This window comes from Miniopterus natalensis, chromosome 1 (assembly GCF_054644295.1).
Source record: "Miniopterus natalensis isolate mMinNat1 chromosome 1, mMinNat1.hap1, whole genome shotgun sequence".
Taxonomy (NCBI): domain Eukaryota; kingdom Metazoa; phylum Chordata; class Mammalia; order Chiroptera; family Miniopteridae; genus Miniopterus; species Miniopterus natalensis.
In genome coordinates, this window is record NC_142081.1 from 9,658,182 (window position 1) to 9,679,672 (window position 21,491).

Consider the following 21,491-nt stretch of genomic DNA (forward strand, 5'->3'; position numbering starts at 1 on the left):
TGTGGCCAGTGGCTGCCCTGATTGATTGGTGCAGTGGCAGAAGGCTTGGCCATCCCCATGTCATTGGCCGTATTGGTCATTCCAGCTGGTGTAGATAATACTGAAATGGTCATCTTTGTGCATGTGGCCTTTTTCTTCCTTTGGAAGTAGATTCCCAGCATGAATCACAGGGTGCATGGTGTTTGAGACATTGCCAATCTGTGTTTTAGCTGCTCTCCCGTCTCAAGGGGAACTTGGAGGAAGAAAATCATCACCTCGTGAGCCAGATCCAGATGTTGAACGAGCAGAACCAAAGGCTTCTAGAGCAGAACATGGAGAGCAAGGATCAGTACCATGAGGAGCAGAAGCAGTACATGTAAGGGGTGTGGGCTGACTGACGCCTGTCCACAGAGGGGTCCTGGCTTCCAGCTCCAGCCTAGCCCTCGACATTCTGGGCAGAGAATCCCCTGGGCGCATTCATGTCCCGAGGGCAAGGGGACAGACCATCTTACCAGTGCCTCCTCTCGTTTCCCTGGGATGGTTCTAGGTTTCTGCAAGTAGGGAGGTTGGCTTTTGTTTGCTGTTCAAAGACACTGCCCTGTGCCAGACTCTTTTTAATCTGCTTTTGGAATTAATTTCACTTTAAAAAATACAACAGTGGTAAAGAGAGAGACCCAGGGAAGGCATTCAGGCCGAAGGCTGAGCCCTTTCTGTGTCTGATTTTCCTTTAGTGGGCTGGAGAGTGGGTTGTTGGTGCACCGTGGTTGTCCTCCCTCTGCCAGTATTTACACAGTCCTGGCTGTGGCGTAGGCCTTGCAAGGTGCAGAGGACCAGTTACCTGGTCACCAAGAACTAGTAGGGGAGCTGGGAAGTGAGCAGAGCTACATGCACACCAGACAGATGTTGAGGGGCTCCATGGAGGTGTAGAAGGAAGCATGGTGGTAGGAGTTAGGGTTCTGCTGCTGACACGGATGGGGAGAAGTTCTAGCCAGTGTGAGGAACCTCAAGGTGGAGCATGACATGGTCTGGGTGCAGGGAAGGTGCAGGCAGTGCCAGGAGGGAAGGCTGGAGGAAGTGGCGCTCAGCCGTGGAAAGTTTCCAGGCCTGGCTAATGAGTCGGATTCGCTGGGAAGTGAGTGTTTAAGGGATGCTAGTCTACAAGGCCTAGGAATCTGCCAGAAATGAGGTCAGAAGGAAGAGCCTTGGTACTGGAAACCTTGTGTTTGGAAGTCAAGTAATCCAAGTTCATCTTGTGGGTCCAGGGTGGTCTTCACCCCTCTGTGCTATGCTGATGGGACTGTCCTTCCTTGTGATCGGGATTGGCTGGCCAGTGTGGGACAGAGAGACATGATCACATTGAGCACTGGGGCACTGTCCCAGCACCTGGGGTGGGGTAATGATGCTGCTTCACTGCTCTCCTGGATTCATCCACTCATGGACCAGCGCCGCCCCCCCATGAAGGATGGTTTACATGGAGAAACCACACTGTAGTTTGGGGTAGAAATGACTTTGGCCTGAAGTTGGCTCTCTATAATCCAGCTGATAAAAGTTACCAGCAGAGGTTGGGCAGGTACAAACTAGAAGAGGAGGAGCCTGGTACCCAGGGGTATGATCTGATGGCAGTTTTGCATTAGAGAGTATCTGCAGGAGACCAGGGAGTTGGTAGGATTCTTGAGCCTGCTCTGAGCGGAGTCTTCCCCAGCCCTGGGAGGGTTGGGGTGCCTGCCCTCTGTGAGTTTGTGCGGCTGGAGGGGGTGGGTCAAACCCAGACATGAAAGTGCTCTAGCATAAGGCCAAGCAGCCCAGCTGTGGGAACAGAATAACAGACTAGAATAATAGATGCCGAGCCAAGGGCGCTGGGAGCAGAGCAGGGTTGGTGGTCAGGGGCCCAGTGGTTTACAAGCTATCACTTTTCATGGGTGCTCACTTCACGGTGAACTCTCAGGAAAGCCCTCAGTTTAGGTGGGACCTCAGCAGCTTCATGACCAAAGGAGCCTGAGCAGCTGCCTCGATCCAGGGTTCTGAGCTGTCAAGGTCACACTGGCACTAAGAGGTAGGAACAGGCCAGGAGCTGGCAGCCCCATGGGCAGCGTTATATGGAGAGCACCGTGTGCTCCACTCTGGGACAGGAAAAAGGAAAATCAGGCCACCTGTCTAAGGCCAGACGACCTCTCCCAGTGAGCAGGCTACCGTCCGGCAGCCCAAGGTTCAGGAGGTCTCTTTGGTCCTTTCTGTGTTTTTGAAAATGTGAACTGATTTCCAGTATTTAGTAATTAAGAGATTTTGCTTTACAACCTGGGTTTCTGGATCCTTCGGGGAAAACAAGCAGAAGTTCTGCCACATTAAGAGCAGCGCTCCTTTTGCAGGGCCTGCATGCAGCCCCACATGGCACCGTGTGCTCGGCCGCACTGCAGGCCCCTCCACTCCCTCTGGTCCTGCCAGGCCCGCTTTGCTCCTTCTCTGTCTGGCCCCCGGAAGGCTTGGAGTTTGTTTCTGCGGAAGTGGTATCAGAACCGCAGCATTGGAATGGGTCGAGGTCAGAGGTCTGACTTGGATGCCCATCTGACTCACTGAGGGCATACCTCTCCAGACCACCGAAGGTCTTGTTAGTTTGTACCTGCAGGCGCCAGCCTAGCCTTGTGTCCGACCCCGAGTGCCCGACAACCTGAACTGACCTGGCCGGAAAGCCCTTGCGGTTTCCAGGCTTGAGTTTTAGGTGGTTTTGGGGTTTGCTCTCCTGAGATGTCCTACAGCCTGGTCCTAGGTGCTTCAGCAGGGCCTCGAGGTGTCCGGGTTCCTGGAACCACGTCCAATGCTTCCATTCACATGTTCCCACCTCAGTGACCGCAATGGTCATGAGCACTGTGATGTCTGAATGCCAGAATAATACTGGTCCCTTCTGGGCCAGGTCTCAGGCTGGGCTGATGAATAAATTTACATGTTTTATTTTAAAAACCAGATTGTTTTTTCTTTCTCCTCTGTTTACAGAGACAAATTAAATGCCTTACAGAGACAAAAGGAAAAACTAGAAGAAAAAATCATGGATCAGTACAAGTTCTATGATCCTGCTCCAAAGAAGTGAGTTGATTGAAGCTTCAGTGACTTAAACAGAATGCTTGTTTTTTCACAAAGAGGGAAAGCTGTAGCCACCCGGAGCAGTGCCCAGTGGGTGGGCCTGTCTTTACTGTATAGCAGGTCATCTGTGCACAGGTCCCTCCCAACACGGACAGAATTTAGAGTTTCATTCAGTCTCGCTCTCCATTCTCAGGGTTATCTTATGAGGGATGGCAAATGCCAGCTGGCCATGAGCCTGTGTAAGGGGGCAGAGAATCTGTGGTTTTAGAGCCATTAAAGCAGGAGTATCAGGTTTTGTCTTAAGATTTCAGGACATAGAAAACCATGTTTGTTTTTGGAAGGAAGCTTGGGTCAGACACCTAGACCAGCACCCATGGTCTTCAAGCATAGGAACCTCCTGGTCTTACCTAAATTCCTCTGGATTCACTGTACTCTAGGGCAGTTCCACCAACATGTTCTCTTCTCCAGAGAGCAGCAGCCCCGGTTGTGGGCTGGCTCAGTCCCGAGACTGCCAGCATCCATCCAGCAGGGCTTCCCCTGGGCCTGGGCCTGAGCCCCAGGAGCTGGTCCTTCAGATTGTCTTGTCCCAGCCTTGCCTTGAAGTCAGATCCCCATGAGTCCTGCAAGGCATCTGTTGAAATCACAGAACCACAGAATTTCAGACTCTCCAGCTGACCCTTCTGTTGACAGAAATTGAGGCACTGGTGAAGAAATTGAGTGATTTGTGTAAACACAGTGCTGTTTCATGGCAGAGCCAGGATTAGAACCCAGATGGGATTCTTCTGTTATGTTAGAATGCCTCTATTTCCGGTTAGCTGCAATGTATTATGTACCCTTTAATTTCACTGTTTTTAATTCAAACGCCCCACTCTGCCCTGCCTCTTCCCACTCGCCCAGATCCCTCAGTGCCTGGAATGGCCCAAGTACCCCAGCCTATTTCAGTTATTATTGACTCCAGCAGAAAAGGAGGAGGTCCCTGGCTCTCCTTGAAAGTGGCATTTTGATGGGAACTTGGAGCAAACATAGATTAGATAAGCGCAGCACCACTTCCTGTACTTCGCACCAATAATTAAGAGTTGACAACTGTATTTGAAGTTCTATTTCCAAGAGGCTAGTGTGGGTTTCTGCCACGTTGAATGCTTCTACCATCTTCGGGCCTGTGCGAATTCACTGCAAATTAATTCCACCTCCTGAGCCCCAGATACGATGATCGTGGTGATGGCAAAGAGAAGCCTCATTCTAAACCCCAAATTAACGGCCGACGTCCCAGACTGGTGATGGAAATCCCAGCTCACGGGAGGGCACCCAGCAACCTGCTGGAGGGGCAGTGAGGGTTGGCTGTGTCCTAAAAAATCTTACTTCTAACTAGGAAAAACCACTGGATTGGAGCCAAAGCCTTAGTCAAATTCATGAAACCAAAGAAAGAAGGTTCCAGAGAACGACCAAAGTCAACTGCAGACAGCCCACCGTGGCCTCTGGAGTCCTCGGACCCGGCCTCGCCCAGTGCTTCTCAGCCTCTTAAATCGAAGCTGGAGCCCCTCGAGGTTCCCCCATCCTGCTCAAACTGGGTAGAAGAGCAAGACACCCACAGCGGGCCCACGGGAAAAGGTAGGAGGGGCTGACCTGGCGGCAGGCAGAAGTGAAGGGGGGAGGCTCTTGGATCTCCCTCATGTGCAGGGTAGAACCAATACGATGTTGTGTTGGGTGTGCACACGTATGTATAGGAGCCTCAAGGGGGTATGCTCCATACACGCACATCTGCCTCCTTAGGTATGTTAACAAAGTAGAAAATAAAAAACCTGCGGCAGTGTTGTGGCAGTTTCGTCCCATAACAATTTAGTTACTTTTCCTTGAGCAGCCTCACGCATCATGTACACTGTGGTAGGGACTCGAATATCCAGAGCCGATGTCCACACAGTTATTGCAGAGACAAGCTTCATAGTGCATGTTTTTGGGTTTCCTTGTATCTGTCAGGCGTAGTATAAGCCATTTCTATAGGGAGATCCCAGTGCATTTAACACATAATGGACATATTCAAGGTCTTCAGCAAGGCCTTGCATGGCTCTGATCTTTTTGTCATTGTGAAAAGAAGGTTCGGTTTTCTTCTCCCACCTGATCTGGCCTTGGGTCCTGCCACCAAGGGGTGCAGGGCACCTCATTGAGGGCTATCATTCGGAGCTTGCTAGAGATCCTGAAATGGGTTTCTTGTTGCATGTGCTGCATGTATTTCACTGAACTAAGAGGCTGTCAGTTATAAGCTGCACAATTGTGCTCACATAAAAAGAAAATAAATTGGTTGTGGTAGTGACAGTTTTGTCAGAATTACCACCTCACCGACGGTTACTGTGGTACACACTCACAGCTGCATCCTGATTTCAGAGATGTTAAAGTTTGGCAGGGGAAAGTGTGCATCTTACAGTGAATTAAACAAAGCTATTGCCTTAAACATGGTTTAATTTTCAAATTTACTTTTAAATATTTCAGATTATTAGATTATTATTAAATTTATAGGTTACTGATCTATAGACCTGCCAAACGTATACCCTGAGAAATTTAAATTTTATGAAGGACACTAGGACTTTCTGAAGACCAGGCCCATGCCTGAGACTTATGCTCTCTCAGGCTGACGTTGCAGCACCGAGGGCCAGTGACAAGCTGCCTCCTGAGTGTGACATGTGCACAAGTCTTTCTGGGTGACATTCACCACTCCAAGTCACTCGATGTGTCACTCAAAATGCAAAAATGAAGTGTGCACACGCATGCACATTGTTTGGGGACTAATGCTTGCATTCCCAGTCTACACCTGCAGATAGATGATAATGAAGCGTATGAACATTTATCTAGAGGGGTTTTGTGGCCTCAAGTTTTCATACTGGGTACTTAATTTTTTTTACGTTTATCATCTCAAGTTGTGTTATTGTCTAAGTTGACTTAATTAACTACCATCTCCCTAATTGAGTTAACGAAACTTAGAGAAAAAAAATGCTTGACTGATCGAAACTGTTGTTTGGATCCATGAATGAGCAGGTCAGTGGTAAATATTAGTAACAGCAGCCATGGAATGGGTGCTCTTTCTGGGCTCAGCACCCTTCTAGCGAGTGTTTACACGCTTTCTCGACTCATCTAGTTCTAACTGCCATGGGAAAGGGAGGCTTGACAAGTTAAGCACTTGCCCATAGAATAAGTGTTAGAGCTGGGATCTGAACATGGGTCTGACAGATTACAGAGCCTGAACTCTTACCCACTGTGAGCACTGCCTCCAGTTAAAGCTGCTTTGGTCCCTGAAGATGCTGAACAAACCTGGGGCGCCAGCATTGAATAGTCAGTCCCTTGTCCTGTGGTGTGAGCGGTGGCCACCAGGTGGTGCTGTGGAGAAAGAAATAACAGGTTCGGCTGTGGACTTGAATCCTAAGTCAGAAATGGGGTAAATCAGTTAAGTGAATGTACACGACATGTTCAGAAAGTTAGACCAATTGTCTGCTCTTATAGGTCCCTGTGTAGGGATCTAAGTGGGGATAATTCTTGATGTTGAGGGTGTTTTGGTATCAAAAAGAGGTATTTTCAAACTCATCCTGCCATAAGAAGTTATTTTAGATATATAAGAATTATTAGTGAATAGTTCAGGTAGAGCATTTTATTACAACAGGCCAGAAGCATATCATGAAGTGTTCCCAAGGTCTTTGAACAGGAGCAGGAGTTAGTTGTGTGTGAGCCGAGTTGTCAGGGAGAGCCTGTCATTAAAATGGATGAGTAAGAAAAGCCGGCTCCTAAATTAATAAATATTCTTATTTAATAATTTAACATATTGAAATTGAAAAATAGTCTAATGCATCGGCTCCTTCAGCGATATAGAATTATCCTCACGTGCTAAGTAAAGGGTTGGCACAAGGATGCCACTGAATTAATTAAATTGAGTCCGAGCATAAATGATTCACTGACTCCTGATTCTGGCTGTGCCATGGGTATTGTTTCCATCTCTCCTGGGCTGGACAGGATTCTGATTTCCCAAGTACATTTAGCTAATAAAGTGTCATTTGTTATTATTCATTTCATTTATTTGCTGTTTTGTTTTTTTCCTTCCTCTTTTGGGTTATCCGGGGGATAACAATTTAGCAACTCAGCGCAAAAAGAGTCCCTTTTTGAGAAGCAAAAGCAAGGACAAAGACAAGCCTCCAACGGCCCACCCGGCTTTCTCTAAACGCCTGCGGTTCTGGTCTTCCTCTGACCCCCCGCCCTCTCCTAACTCCCCTCTCCCTTTTTCAGAAATTGGAGATTTCTAATCTTTTCCCTTTATCAGTGTCTTCACCATGTAACCCCCTTCATTTCTGAAATTCACACATTAAAAAAAACAGTACCTAAAGGCCAGATGACCCACAGTGGACCCCTCCTCCTGACCCCAATTCCAAGTCAAGCTTAAAGCAGCCAACGTGGATTCTGATTTCAAAAGAGAAGATGAGCTCTCACACCCTCTGGACCGTGCTTCAGCACAGCACAGTGTTAGGGGAGCCTCGGGACACCCATGCGCAGGTCCTTGGGCCGGGATGTCCATGCTAAGTAAGTTCCCCGGCCAAGTGCTGCCCCCTCTCGCACCTGCAGGCTTATATGTCATGCCTGTGTGTAATGCAGAACTGATCAGCTGTTGCTATGCTTCCTAAAATGTACAGCCTCTGTCAAGTGAGATTTTTTTTTTTTAAGACTTATTTTTGGGCAGCTAAATTTAAAACTGCTGCCCTTTTCTCCATTTTCCCTGTCAGAGCACAGAATCATTGGCTTTTGCAGATAAGTCCCTTTTTAGACGTTTTCTGTTTTGAAGAATGTATTGCTCCACTCAAGCATTTTGAATAGTTGGATCGATGTTGCCGAGCCAGGGTTCAGCCCAGAGTGACGTTGTGTGGCCGTGCTGAGGTCCTCTGACATCTCGGATGCTGGTGCTAGAACAGCAGTGGACAGACGGAACATCAGCACGCAGTCACCGTCAGAGCGGGGGATGCTGGTCCACAGAGGCCTTTAGCTACTGGATTGTTTCCTGTCTTCAGCCATCCTTGTACCATCTCCATGGTTTTTGCCGTGTCTGTATCACCTCTGTGATTACTTACATAATTTTCCTTGAATCAACTCACCGTTTCCATTTAAATTTATTTTAAAAGGAAAGATTTATCAGTACAGTAAATGGAAAACCGGTATCACCATAAAAACGAGGTAACCATAAAAGTAAATGTGTGACTATCCCCCTGCTCGAGTCAGTGGATATGGCACTGACTTCGCCTCGTGCACCTGCTCTGACTCCTGGGCTGCCTCGTCCTGTCTGCGTCCGCCGCCCCCCAGCAGCCGTGGGCCGCGCACGGTTCCTCTGCCACTGCTGCTGTTCGCTCATCTCCGCCTCTCCCCGCTCCTCATGTTAGCTTCACCCTGTGGATGCCTGTCCGATTCATTCCACCAGACTTGAATCTTGCTTCTCATCAAGGTTATCTTTCAAAATCCAAATTTCCCTTGATTTCAAGTCATAAGACGTGGTTGCTTAGAACTTCACAGTGAGTCCAGATGTTGAGTGGCTGAGGGGCTGGGGTGGGGGGGAAGGTCCCAGGGAGAGAGTGGAGAGGGCCCGGAATCCCGACTGGTCCACGGGCCTTGGGCTGCCTGGAGCAGGATGCTGTGCGGAACAGCATTGTCCTCATGCTCCTAGGAGCTCCAGCTGCGTTAAATTTTTTTAAATGCTTTTATTGATTTTAGAGAGAGAGGAAGGGAGAGGGAGAGAGAGAGAGAAACATTGATGTGAGAGCAAAACGTCGATCTGCTGCCTCCTGCACGCCCCCTACCAGGCATTGAGCCCGCAACCTGGGCACGAGCCCTCACCGGGAATTGAACTGGTGACCTCTTGGTTCATGGGTTGACGCTCAGCCACTGAGCCACCCTGGTTGGGCAGCCGTACTGATTTTTAACTTGTATTTGGAGAGCCCATCCCCTTTCCTACAACTAGGTAGTTGAAGGCCTTTTTGTTTTGTTTTTTTTCCCAATTTTTTTCTTTAATTAGAATTTATATTTCGCTTTGACAAGAGTATATGTTCACGGTAGAAAATTCAGAGATTGCAGAAAAGCACAACTACAAGGTAAACGTCATTCTGATGGGCAGTGTTACTATACAGAGACAGAGACTTCTCAGACAAGTTATTGTTAGGGCGGCAACAAACTTCTTTCTCAAGTCATAAGGGAAGCCCATTGGCAGGATGTATATCCTGGACCTTGAGGGCCTTGACGGCAGGCCTGGAGTGGCCCTGAGCAGGCAGCTGTCAGGGTCTTTTTAAACCAGAGGTTTGAGCGACACAGTGTTACACGGCAGGTGTGCCAAGTAGTTAGTGTTGGACTTTTACCAACGTTTTATTGAGCCTCTTGAGTCTGTCCTTTATTTTCTTCTAGCTGCTCAGGGCTCATACTGTGATCTCTCTCGGAGCCAGAGCCCGCCCCCTGAGGCCCCCGCTCGGGCCTGCAGCCACGGCCCCCCGTGGAGACCACAGGCCGTGAGGCGCGCAGCCCAGCTTTTGTCCCTGTGGTCCGTGTGCCGTTGCCTCTGCTTCTAGACCTTGGTGTGACAGCCCCACCTTGGCATGGGATCTTGCAGCCCCATTTCTCACTGTCCGTCTCTGCCCCAGGCTCTGGGGACCTAAGACCAAAACGAGGGTCCCCCCACGGAGGCAGCCTTGACCGCACGGATGCCTCCACTGACCCAGCCATGAAGCCCTGGCCGTCAGAGCTGGGTTCCCGGACCTGCTCATCCTCAGCCATCACTACAACCCCTTCCAGCTCCACCCCCATCTCCCGGCACCCAGGCCGCACCAAAGGTGAGTCACGGGTCCCTCCAGAACCAAAAGGGATGAGCATCTGGGACCCAGGGTCCTTCCTGGAGACCCCCACTCTCAGAGGCAGGAGTCTCTCAGACTGAGAGGTGGTCAGCAGATCTGTTAAGCTGCGGACAGGCTTTGGCACCACACAGGTTCTGACCTCGGCTCTGCCTGCAGCTCTGTGACTTTGGGCAGATAACTTCACCACTGGGGGCCTGGTCCTGAGCCGCTAGTGGGAAAGCCCAGAACCCACCTCCACTGCTCAGGAATTGGTGGCACCAAGCAGCTCCAGAACAGAGGTGAATCAGAGTTAGGGCTAAAATGAAGCAACATTGGAGGTTTATTCTCCAGAAAGATTCACAGGGTCTCTGAACTGGAGGTCAGTTGATAAGAGTGGAGGGCAGGTGTCCTAAACAAAAACGAGGGGGTTCGGGAAAGGATTTACAAAACGGAATGTCTCCCAGGATGCCAGCGATACTAAAATATTCTTGAAGTCATCTGGTTAGCTGGAGAAATTCCCAGCAGAACAGTTTGGTCACATCTTGCCAGGTGAAGCCCATGAAAGGTCAGGGACACCAGACACCTGAGGAGATCCTGCAACAGCAGAGACAAGTCAATGTGAGAGGCAACAGTCAACGGTCATTAGGCACAGGGACAAAAGCTTTAAAATGTCCATCATTAATAGTGGAGTAAGCGAATCTGTACCTGTGAAACGAGAGCAGGATGCTGTAAAAAAGAACAGTCGGTTGGGGAAAGCACTTGGAAATTTAAAATACGCAAACAGGGAAAAATAAAGCTTAAAACTAAAAAAGACATTCTGCTTATAACTTAGAGATGAAAATATCTGAAGACAGCAAGAAGAGCTGAAAATGACTGCCCCTGGGGGGGTGTTAGAAATTGACAAGAACAATAAGGGGTTGTTATTTCCATAATAATACCACCCACTGGATTTTTGGAACTGTGGCATGCCTACCTGGGTTTGATAAGCCAAGCAAAGACAGACAAGGTCCCTGCCCTCAAGGCGTGCCTGGGTTAGCTTCAGGACCTGGTCCCCAGTAACACCCCTGGGAGAAGATGAGTTGAGTGAGCACAGGGCAGCCGGGCAGCCCTTCTGCACTCCTGGCCAGACACTGAAAACGTCTGCGGCAGGCACGCTCAGGTGTCTGCTGTCAGCAGTCTGCCCCAGTCTCCCAGGCTCTGCAGTGCAGAAGCCCTGCCTGGGCTCGAGCAGGAGCTGGGAACACCATCTCCCCTTGGGTTTCCAGTGCCCTGTGTGGCTCAAGGCCTGGCCCTCCAGGCTCAGCCATAGGCTATCTCAGCCTGAATCCCACCCTGAGCCAGAGCCCACGCCTGTTCATATGCCTGCAGAGCCTGCCCGAGGGCCCGTCACACTGCAAGCCCATCACTGTCCACGGCTATTCCCTGGCAGCCAGTTCTCAGGTGGACGTGTAACTGCAAAATGGAAACCCTGGTGTCATTTTGGAGGGGATCCGGGGCTGCTGTCAGAGAAACTAGCAGGTTTGAGGCGCAGGGCATTGTAGTCCTTCTCGGGGAAAGAACAGTGCCTGGTGGCCCGTGGGTTCCAGGCTGTTTCTGGTTAGGAGCTGCTGGTGCAGGGCTCAGTTTCTAGGGTCTCAGCATCTTCCCTCAGGTGGTGGATTCTTTCCTTCTTCCTCCAGCCACCTGAAGAGAACATGGCCCTGGGAGAGCATTGCTTTCACGGCCCTCTGCTTTTGGTACAGCTGCCTTCGGGATTGGAAGGGGCTCGCAGGGTACTGAGTATCAGTTCCTTCTGCTGTATTATCCTCAGGCCAGGCACTGCTTTTGTTTGAATCCCAGTCATTGCACAGGTGGAAGCGTGGTCTAAAGTTCAGTCAAATAGAGGTCCGGAGTGTGAGGCTGTCCCAGCAGGAGAAATAGGGGGAGGGATGGTCCAGGCAGGTCCTAAGGGCACGGTCTGCATGTCCCTCCCTCCTCCAGGAGCTGGCCACCACCACCACTCAGGCGCTGGGCAAGAGTCAGAGGTGGCCGTCTGGCAAAACGCCCTGGTTTCCCCCTGGGTGTTCCAGGTCCCCTGACTCACCAGCCTTATTTTCACCATAGGCTATAATTCAGATGACAGCCTCTGTGAGCGGTCCCTGGAGCTCAAGTTCACCAACCACAGGCAGCACGGTGAGTGGTTGGTGTGTGGTGCCCTTCAGCCTGGGTTCTCAGACCTGTTTTCATCAACAGGACTTGTCGTTCCAGCTAAGTCCTGTGTGGAAGTGCACACACAAAATAGGTACAAGTAGAGCTATTAGGCTGAAGTGGGACTGGGGGACCCACAGTTCCTCAGCACTCCTTCCTTGCCCTCCCTAGGGGTCTAGGCAGGCATCTGCTTACATACCTCCAGTGATGGGGAAGTCACTACCTATCAAGTGTCCTACTTCCAGAGGCTCTGACTCCCCTTACTTTAAGGCAGTTCTAGTGATCCATGCAGAGAACATTGGTTGTAGAAAGGTCTCGCTGTCCTCACCTGGAGTTTAGTTGCCCAGAGTAGCTCAAAGTTGTAAATTTTATCTCAGAAATTGTTAGAAACACTTTCCATCTGATTTAGGCATATTATAAATTTCTGCAGAGGGGAAACAGTGAATTATACCAGCCTTCTCAAAAATTAAATGTTGCTTTGGGTTTTATAACTTCTAGAAGACAAAACACTAAAAGGGTGGGAAGCTGAATTTTTAATTACAACCAAAACTCAGGGTTTTCATTGGATTCAGCTTCTGAAGCAATCAGCAATACGTGTAGGCACGAGCGTCATCTCCTGCCCCTCTCCATTGCCTGAAAAGTTCCATGGTGCTGGCACTGACTCACACACAGACATGTATGACTTGGGGATAAAGACAGGCTCTGTGGTGCAACAGTTTGACCACGGAGCCCTCCCATCTTTAAGTTTCACAGAGTAGCCAGATCTATGCTTCATCAGCTGACGAAAAGGTTTTTCTTCCTGAGTGTTCTGATCCTCAAGCTTCTCTGATTGAGAACAAGGCGGAGGGGTTTGCAGTGAGGGCTCGAATATAGGTATCTTCAGAGCCCATCGATTTGTATCACAGTTGCCTTTTAGTGACATGTGCTTTTCAAAGAGAAAAGTAGATTATTTTAGTTCAAATTTTCCCTTCTCAAAGAGGGGACTTGTTCTGCTTCTATGCTCTTCGCAAAATCCAAGTATTTTTGGCTCACTCCCAGACTCCATTGCTAACAGGTTTTTTCCAGATGCCTGCTATTTGCGGAGCACACCGGCACTTGGGAACTGGGAGCCCTGTAGACCCAGTAAATCCAGAGCAGACTGCTTGGCGGGGCAGGAAGCAGAGCATCTCCTGGTGCAGCTCAGCTCAACACCAGCTGTGTGCAGGGACAATGAAAGCGCAGTCCCTGTCCCCCTGTCAGTGTGCAGCAGGACAGACCCTGATGATACACAGGGCAGGGCCGTGGTACTGCGTGTGCTGGAGGCGGGGACCAGGAGGGGGGGTCTGCAGGCCTGGAAGGGGCAGCCTGCCCTTGGCGGGGGGTGCTGCAGGGAGGGTGGCTTACCCTCCTGCAGCTGGTGCTCACCGTCTGCTCCAAGGGCTGTTGTGGACATGCTCAGGCAGGTGCACAGCAGCAGCCAGGAGGGCTGGCTCCCCCAACACTTTGCACCGTGAAGGTCGATTCCCCCCGCCCCTCCGCCTTGGCAAATGTAACTTGAGACAAAGAGAAGGAGCTGAAGGACTGTAACCAACCAAGAAAAGCGAGCGCTGTCTTCCCTCCTGAGGGTCCCAGCCCCCACCGACATGAAGGGCCCCATGCGCATGGGCGCAGGCCTCATGGTACGCACGTGGACACACCCACACTGCCGTGTCTTGGCTCCTGCCCTCGCCAGGTGGCACTGTCCTCGTCCAGGCAGAGTGTTTCCATGTGTGTTTGAGGAAGTTCCATGTGGTAATGAGGGTGGGCTTCCCCCCCCCAGCCCGTTGCTTACCCAGAGTGTCCTTTTTTTGTGTCTCTACTGGAGTTTTGCATGAAGTTTCCTAGGTTGACAAAGTTGTTTGAGGCCGCCACAGCCCTAGATCTCACACGGTAGTACAAGTTGTCGCTCTTGATGGCCCACTGTGAGTGGTGCCCAGCACTCAGGTGAGGTTGGACCCCTCCTAGGGCAGTCTAAAGAATCTTGAAGTCTCCTTCCTGAGGACGTTGCCTGAACATAGCAGAATCACTTTGTTACCTAACTGTTTTCAGAGTGGATGATTTAGTCTGGGCTATGCTTGGTCATCGGCCCTTTAGGCTAAGTGTTGTCATGTCCTTTCAGGGTCCCGGCCAGGTAGCCTAGAGAGCAGCAGGAATGCGTCCAGTGACAGCTCCCCTCTTAACCTGAAGGGTAAGTCAGTCTTTCCTCCTGTGCACTTTTCAATGCATTTAGAGCTTTGGCCCTGGGCTTATATTGTTTGTATGATTTTAAAAGTACGACTGGCAAGGTTCTTCAAAGCATCATGCGTTTGCATTCACAGGGCCACATCACACAGCTTCAGGCTCTGGCCTGGGGGTTTTAACGGGTTTGGGTTCAAATCCCTTCTTCTCTACTGACCAGCTCTGGGCATCTGGGCGAGTCACCCATCCTCTTGAGTCTGAGTCCCTTCAGCTTCAGGATGGGGACAGTGCCAGTAGTTCCGGTCCATACTGGTCAGAAGACACGGTGGGTGACTGAATCCTTTGTGATGTTAAAAGTTTGTTTAATGGTGCAGAATGCAGTCTGTGCTGTCCCAGGCTAACGAGCGTGGTGCTTACAGCTGTTGATAATTTGCGATTTAGCAGAAGCTTTCCACCTTTATCCCAAGTTATTTTGTTTTTAAATGCCAGTGTGAAATTCTGGAGAATTCCAGAATATCCTGGACATCCACAGTGCCAGCCTGGGAGAAGTGTGCTCTGGGTTCCCGGGCAGGGCTCTCTCTGTTCAGTGAGCTGAAGGCAGTACAGAGCCCACTGGATGCAGGCGAGAGAGCGGGAGACTGACATGTGTCCCTCTGTGCCCCCCCGCCCTGACCCAGGTTCTTCCGACCAGCTCCACCGCAGGTCCGAGAGCTTCAGCAGTGAAGACCTGATACCCAGCAGGGACACAGCCACCCTGCCCCGTGATGCCAGCAGCCCAGGGCGCACTGCCCTCAGCCGCCACGATTACCTGCCACCCTGGAATGGGCCTCTCCTCCAGGAGGGCATCCAGAAGAGGGGTGTGGCCCAGCCCCAGGCCCGGGTGCGGCCCTGCGCCTCCCCGAGCAGCGAGATGGTCACCCTGGAGGAATTCCTGGAAGAGAGCAACCGGGGCTCCCCCGCGGCTGTGAGTGACCCAGGAGCTCTCTTTCCTCACCCTCTCAGATAGATGGGGACAAGAGGCAGAGACCTTGACAGCAAAGCACAGAGAGGGCTGGGGCTGGGGGTGGCACACCCTGGTACAGAGCCGGCTCGGATGGGGGAGCATAACCCTAGCCAGAAAATACCGCATGCTGGCAGCCGGCCCAGGCCTGGGGGCTGTTTCCTCCATCTGTGAAGCGAGCGGGCAGGAATGTGTTGCCAACATGGAGGGTGAGAGGGTGTGTGCCCACCCCCTGGAGCTCCCCTGAAGATGTGGCCAGCACCCACCTGCAGAGTTAGGATCTCGAGCTAGGTGTGTGGCAGAACTCTGAACACCCACTTACTGCTTCACCAGCAGAGGTTGGCAGATTTTTTTCTGTAAAGAGCCAGATAGTGAATATTTTAGGCCATGCACTCTCTGTTGCAGTTACTCTAGTCTGCTGTCTGGGCAGGAGGCGGACCTCGGCCATTGCTCAGTGAGTGGGCACGGCTGTGCTCCAGCAATACTAAGGGACATTGGCATTTGAATTTTATAAAGTTTTCACAAAAGACTGTTCTTTTAAAAAAATTATTTTAATCATTTAAAAATGTAAGAACGATTCTTAGCTCACAGGTCATTTGAAAACGAGGGGCAAGCTGGAGCTGGCCCGCAGCTCGAGTGTGCTGAGCTCTGTCCTGCGGCTCTGACCCCCTAGACATCAGCTGTGTTGGGAAACCCTCCAGCATTTGTGTAGCTCTCCTGCAGTTGCACATGTGCCTTCACACGGTCTGTCTGAGTTCCTGCTTCGAGCTGTCGGGTCACTGCAGGGATGAAGTACACTGCCGTACACTGTCCTATTCCCCTTAAACACACAGTGGAACTTTCTCTGGCCACACCATAAATCCTGTGGCCTGCATTAGTAGAGTCCAGTGATGCACAGAATACAAAGCATTTGTTCAGTAGGCATTTATTGAGCAGGTACTATGTTTTAGACAGCGCAAGTGATGCCTGCTGTCAAAAAAAAGAGAGTAAACCAGTTCATCAGTAAGTTTTATCACATGCTTGCCAGGTGCCTAGTCCTGTGGTCAGCCCTGAAAGGAAATACGTATCCTGGTCTGTGCGCTCCCTTCATTTCTATTTCTTCCTATAAAGCACGGTGTGCCCGGAGCTGGAGAAAAACCAAAGCCCTGCCCTCAAGAAGGTCACAATCTGATGCTGTGGCTCTCACACGCCGGCCTGCACCACGCTCCCCTGGGCTGCCCAGCCATAGGCTGGACCCTGGGGTTTCTGATTCAGGAGCTCTGAGGGGGCCCCCCCCCCAGAATCTGCATTATGACCAAGTTCCCAAATGATGCCTTGTTCTTTTCAGCCTAAATGAGACCAAAGCAACCTTGCTGCAGGATTTGGTTATGGAAGCAGACGCTCCGCTCCTGAGAACCACCCCCACTTCCCTCCATCTTCCCAGTGCTCTCCCCCACTAACCTGACACCCCCTCCCCTCCTCTCCCCTGAGCAGGCCTGAAGAAGTGGAAGTCACAGTGGCGCCCCTACCCACTCCTCCACTCCCTGAGTGTTGATGCTGGGAGAGGATGCCACAAGATTGGCTGTCTGGGTGGCCAGAGAGGGTGGACTCATGAAGATGGGTGTCAAAGATTTAGAAACGTGCAGAGAGGAGTCAGGTGGTATGAAGGACAGCTGCAGAGTCAGACGGCTGTGGGTTCAAATCCCTGATCTGCCACTCTCTAGGTGAGGGGCCTGCTTAACCTTTGCAACCTCAATTGCCTTACCTGTTAAAGGTGCTTTAAATACAACCTTGCAAGAGTGCTTTGAAAACTGAATGAGTTTGGGGCGGGAGGGTTGTTCTTGTTTTGCAATTACACCTGTGGTTTCTAGCATAGTGCCTGCACATGGGAAGCAGCTGATAAATGGTGCCTGTTGATATTAATGACCACAGGTCTCACTGTACGAACACCCAGGATATGTGACTCCTAACAAGCATGTGAAACAGCAGACTGTGTCTCTGTCAAGTTGAGTCTCCAGGTGTCTTCCTGGGCCAGGAGTTGTTGGCAGGTGCAAGTGGCTCCCAGGCTGCCGAGCCGTCCTGCAGACTCACGCTCCCTGACACAGGTCTAGCTGGCCAGGGTCTGACTCCGTCTGCTCTTGAACCCTGGCTCTCGTCTTCCGCGCGCACTCGCTTCCTTTCCTCTTCTCATGGTGTCCGTCCGCCTCAGGAGACACCCCCACTAGGCTCCTCCAGGCCGTGAGGCGCTGGCAGAGGGCTGCAGGTACCAGAGCAGAGTCAAACCTGGGCGTCCGGTGGCTCTGCTCACCCCCAGCGTGGTGGAAAGGGACACTGGGTCCCTGGCCAGGGGAAGCCCGGCCCGGCACAGCTGCTCAGCTGGGTAGCAGCTTGAAGGGAACAGTGGCAGGGTGGCTGTCCCCTGCGCCGCAGCCTTGAGTTCCCCTCAGTAGCCCACCTTGCTCGTCTCCCCCTTCTCAGATCAAGGGAAGAATCTAGGTGGCAGCAAGGGCTCTGAGTGTGGCCTCGTTTCTCTTCCTTGTGGCCCAAGATGAAGCCCTGGCCAGGTGTCTGAGCGGGTGGCCTGAGAAGGAACAGAGGACAGTCCGACCCGTCAGCTCTGCCTCCCGCTCTGCGTGGTGGGAGTGAGGAGCAGATGGAAACCGTTGGCCGTGCCCAGGCTTCCAGCCCTGACCGTCCCATCCAGTGGATGCGTCTGTGGAAAGCCGTTTCCCTCCCTGGGTCTGCCTTCTTGCTGGTGAAGTTAGGGGGCTGCCTGAGTGACATTTGGCTTTTCTCTACGATCCGTATGTGGCCCAAGCCTCCCTAAGGGCAGCATGTGTGGTGGGGGCACCGCTAGGCTGTGAAAAGGCCCAGCAGAAGCGGGAAACTTCAGTCCTGGCCGCGTGGCCTGCACAGGGACCTCCCAGGTGGGAGAGGCTCTCCCAGGACCCCCCCAGCCCTCAGTCCCGCCTCTCAGTTCCTTCTCTCTTCTCTGTAGGAAACTCCCAGCTGCCGGGATAACCTGCTAAGTGACCTCTTCAGAAAGGCCAGTGATCTCCCGACCCTTGGAGGCCAGCCGGGGCCACCTGCCAGGAGAGAAGGGGCCAGGATGCCCACCAGCTTTGTGGCCCCCACCATCAAGATGGCTGTCAGCACCTCCGAGGGGAAGCTGCTGAAGCCGGGGCAGTGTGTGAAGCCCAGCTTGAGACCTGCTGAGGCGGAGGCCCCACCCAGCGCCCCGCTGAGGCAGGCCCAGCCTCCCCAGAGCCTGTCCCTGGGCAGAGCCCCGCAGGCCACGATGCCCCCAGCCTCCCACACACCTGCCAGCCGGAGCGCGTCCCTGAGCCGGGCCTTCAGCCTGGCCTCGGCCGACCTGCTGCGGGCCAGCGGGCCAGAGGCCTGCAAACAGGAGCCCCCACAGAAGCCGGGGGATCCTGAGGCCTCGGGGGGCAGAGAAACAGGCAGCCACGCCCTGCAGAGCCCCACACCCCCCAGCTCCCACAGCCTGGTCCGGGAGAGGACCCCACTTATGGGAAAGGCTGGTGGCTCTTGTCAGGGCCCGGGTCCCCGAAGCCGACCACTGGACATGAGGCGCTTCTCACTGGCTCCCCCAAAGGAGGAGAGGCTGGCTCCCCTGCAGCAGTCGGCCACAGCCCCAGCCATCGCCACTGGAGGTGGTGGTGGCAGCAACTCCTCGCTCCAGCACTTCTCACCTGCTACAGCCCCGGCTGCCAGGACTAAGCCCCAGACCCCCCAGCACTCAGGGGAAGTGGCCACCGTCACCCCTGTCCGAGCAGGGCTCAGCCTCTCAGAGGGCGACGGGGTCCCAGGACAGGGCCACAGAGAGGGGCTCCCTGCCAAGAGCCCGGGCAGGTCTCCCGACTTGGCTCCCCACGCCAGCCGGGCCCCTGAGGACTTCAGCCATGGGAACAACTCGAAGAGCACACCAGCGTCCCCGGAGCCAGCTGGGGACCAGCAGACGGTGTGGTATGAGTATGGCTGCGTGTGACTGTCTCCTGGACCAGCAACTCCTGAGCCTTAAAACTACCGGCGCGCCTTCTGACGACAGCCGTCCCTCCTCCTGCCTGTGGTGTCGGGAGGGGGTTTAGAATGGGAAGGGGTTCCCGTGTCCTTCCATTTGTTCTGTTAGAGAAAACACTGTGCCAAGCCCTAAAGGGTGACACTCCCAGGTGTGGGACACATATCCGTAGTCTCCAGCAACTGGTATCTTTTGAACAAATCCACTTTGGCCTGGGGATGCTCGTACTGTAAGGACAAAACTGACATCCCCAAAGCAGACACTATTGGAGCGCCCCTTAGAACACTGCTTTGCAACTTGTTGACCTCCGTTAAAGCGTGTGTGTGTGCACGCGCGTGTGCAGACGCACAGATGCGTGCCCGCTCACTGGGCTGAGCCCCCGTGGGTCGGAAACTCTACTCCCTCTCCCAGGAGCCATGGGATCCTAGGAGAAGCCCAGACCGCCAAACTACAAAGATCTTGAGGCCCTGGGCAGACCCTAGAGTCAGGCTCACTTAACCAAGAGTGTTGCCGAGCCAGTCCTGGGGTCCCATGTACTTCCCTTCCCCCAGGGCCAAGGTGGCCTTCCAGGCAGGTGGCTCCTAGGGCCACACTGGAACCTGCCTTCCCTGGCTCACTTTTCTGCAAACACTGGATCTGCTGGGCCTTGGGGGTGGGGCAGAGAGAAACCCTGCCCGGCCCCCTCCCAGCAAGTGTACATAGTGTACAGAGGGGAGTGTGTGCCAGAGTGAGGTGCACGCCTGAATGTCCCCCATGATTTATTATTTCCGAATAACTTGCTGTAGAAACCAAATTTCTTTTAATATATTACATACATGTGTACACACTCGTAAAACATACTTTGAGGGGGAACCTCAGGGTGTCACAAAAAAATATATACGTACTTTAACAGCCGATAACTCCTTTTCAGGTTTAACGGACTTGAAATGACTCCTGCGTGTGCGGTCCCGTGGCTCCGCGTCACCAGCAGCGCTGGACCGGAACCACCGCGGGGTCGCACACGCAGGATCACTCGGTAGCTGCCCTCGAGTGGTTGACTGGCGCCGGGTTTGCACTGTAAACTTCCTTTCATGTATCCCCATAAGAAAGTCTAGTGGGTAAATTTTCTTTATTCAAGCGTAGTCTGGCTTCATCCATTACTTCAAATCAGTTAACTCAATTTTGACTCCTTTTCAGGTTTATCAGCTGTTAAAGTGTGTGTACGTTTTTGGGGGACACCCTATATTTATGCTCCATTGGGAGTCACTTTCCATCAGGAGTCTTACCTGCTGCTGTGTGTATTTGGCCAGGTTCCTGACACGTTTTGTTTCCTGTTGTTTACTAAAGGTGCTCTTTCTGGATGTACTAAACCTGGTGATTTTGGTTTTATAAAGATTTTTTCCTTTTGAGTTAATATACTGAGAAAGAAATGGGAATGTAACATGGTCGATTTTAGGAGCGCTTGGGGTGTGTATTAGCCATGGATTTTGGACTCAAGGATGGGGTTGTAATAAAACGAGGTGGAGTAGAATTGAGTCCTAGTTTTCCTCACCGCTCGTCCCTGGCAGCGCTGATGGGGCGTCGGGCTCCCCGGGCTCCCTGCCTTAGCCCCCCAGTCTCCTGGCCCCTGGGACCCACAGCTCCTGAAAGCGAGGTTTTCCTATTTACTATGCAACAGCCTTTTTCCAGACTTGCATTTATTTTAAGTTCGTGTAAGTTGAATCCCATTTTGACACGGGATTTATATTACAGCAGGAGCTCAGCTTAAAGTGATCCTTTGGATTTTTCCAAGACTGCTCTGGAGTTTAGATCCTGAAGGCCTCGGGCTAGATGCTTAAAGGTGCGGGAGCGAAGAGGGCATGTAAAGGTCCCCACCCAACCCAATCTTCTGATGGTTTTCTGTCCGGCTGCTGCCTCCATGCCCCTGCCTTCCTCACCAAACCTCTTTTGTACAAGCGTCTCCTCGAGCCCCCTGTCCCCTCTTTCCCCAGGTTCTGCAGTCCGTCGTAGGGCGACCGCTCGAGGGAGCTGCCGTTGGCAGTGCTTTGAGCCAAACTGAGCAGCAGCACCTGCAGGCTGTGTCCCCTGCGCCTTTGGCTGTTGCAGGATCTGACCCCTGGCCTGTCACTCCTTGGAGCTCTCAGCCTCCGGCTCATGGTTCTCTCCCCTCTGGGGCAGCTCCAGTGCTCACACTTGCTCTCCCTCAGTCATTCACTCCTTC

General features: G+C 52.2%; 1 protein-coding gene across 1 annotated transcript in view; it reads left to right on the forward strand.

Annotated features, from left to right (window-relative positions):
• The window catches only part of CCDC88C (coiled-coil and HOOK domain protein 88C), a 111,007-nt gene extending 90,222 nt beyond the window's left edge, over window positions 1-20,785 (forward strand). Inside the window, exons 23-30 of the mRNA XM_016205705.2 lie at window positions 210-355; window positions 2,968-3,057; window positions 4,424-4,662; window positions 9,702-9,890; window positions 11,994-12,062; window positions 14,215-14,283; window positions 14,951-15,237; window positions 18,251-20,785. Of these exons, the coding sequence (XP_016061191.2) occupies window positions 210-355; window positions 2,968-3,057; window positions 4,424-4,662; window positions 9,702-9,890; window positions 11,994-12,062; window positions 14,215-14,283; window positions 14,951-15,237; window positions 18,251-19,261 (2,100 nt within the window). The 3' untranslated portion in view covers window positions 19,262-20,785. The remainder of the gene's footprint in view (window positions 1-209; window positions 356-2,967; window positions 3,058-4,423; window positions 4,663-9,701; window positions 9,891-11,993; window positions 12,063-14,214; window positions 14,284-14,950; window positions 15,238-18,250) is intronic.
• The last annotated feature ends 706 nt before the right edge of the window (window positions 20,786-21,491 follow it).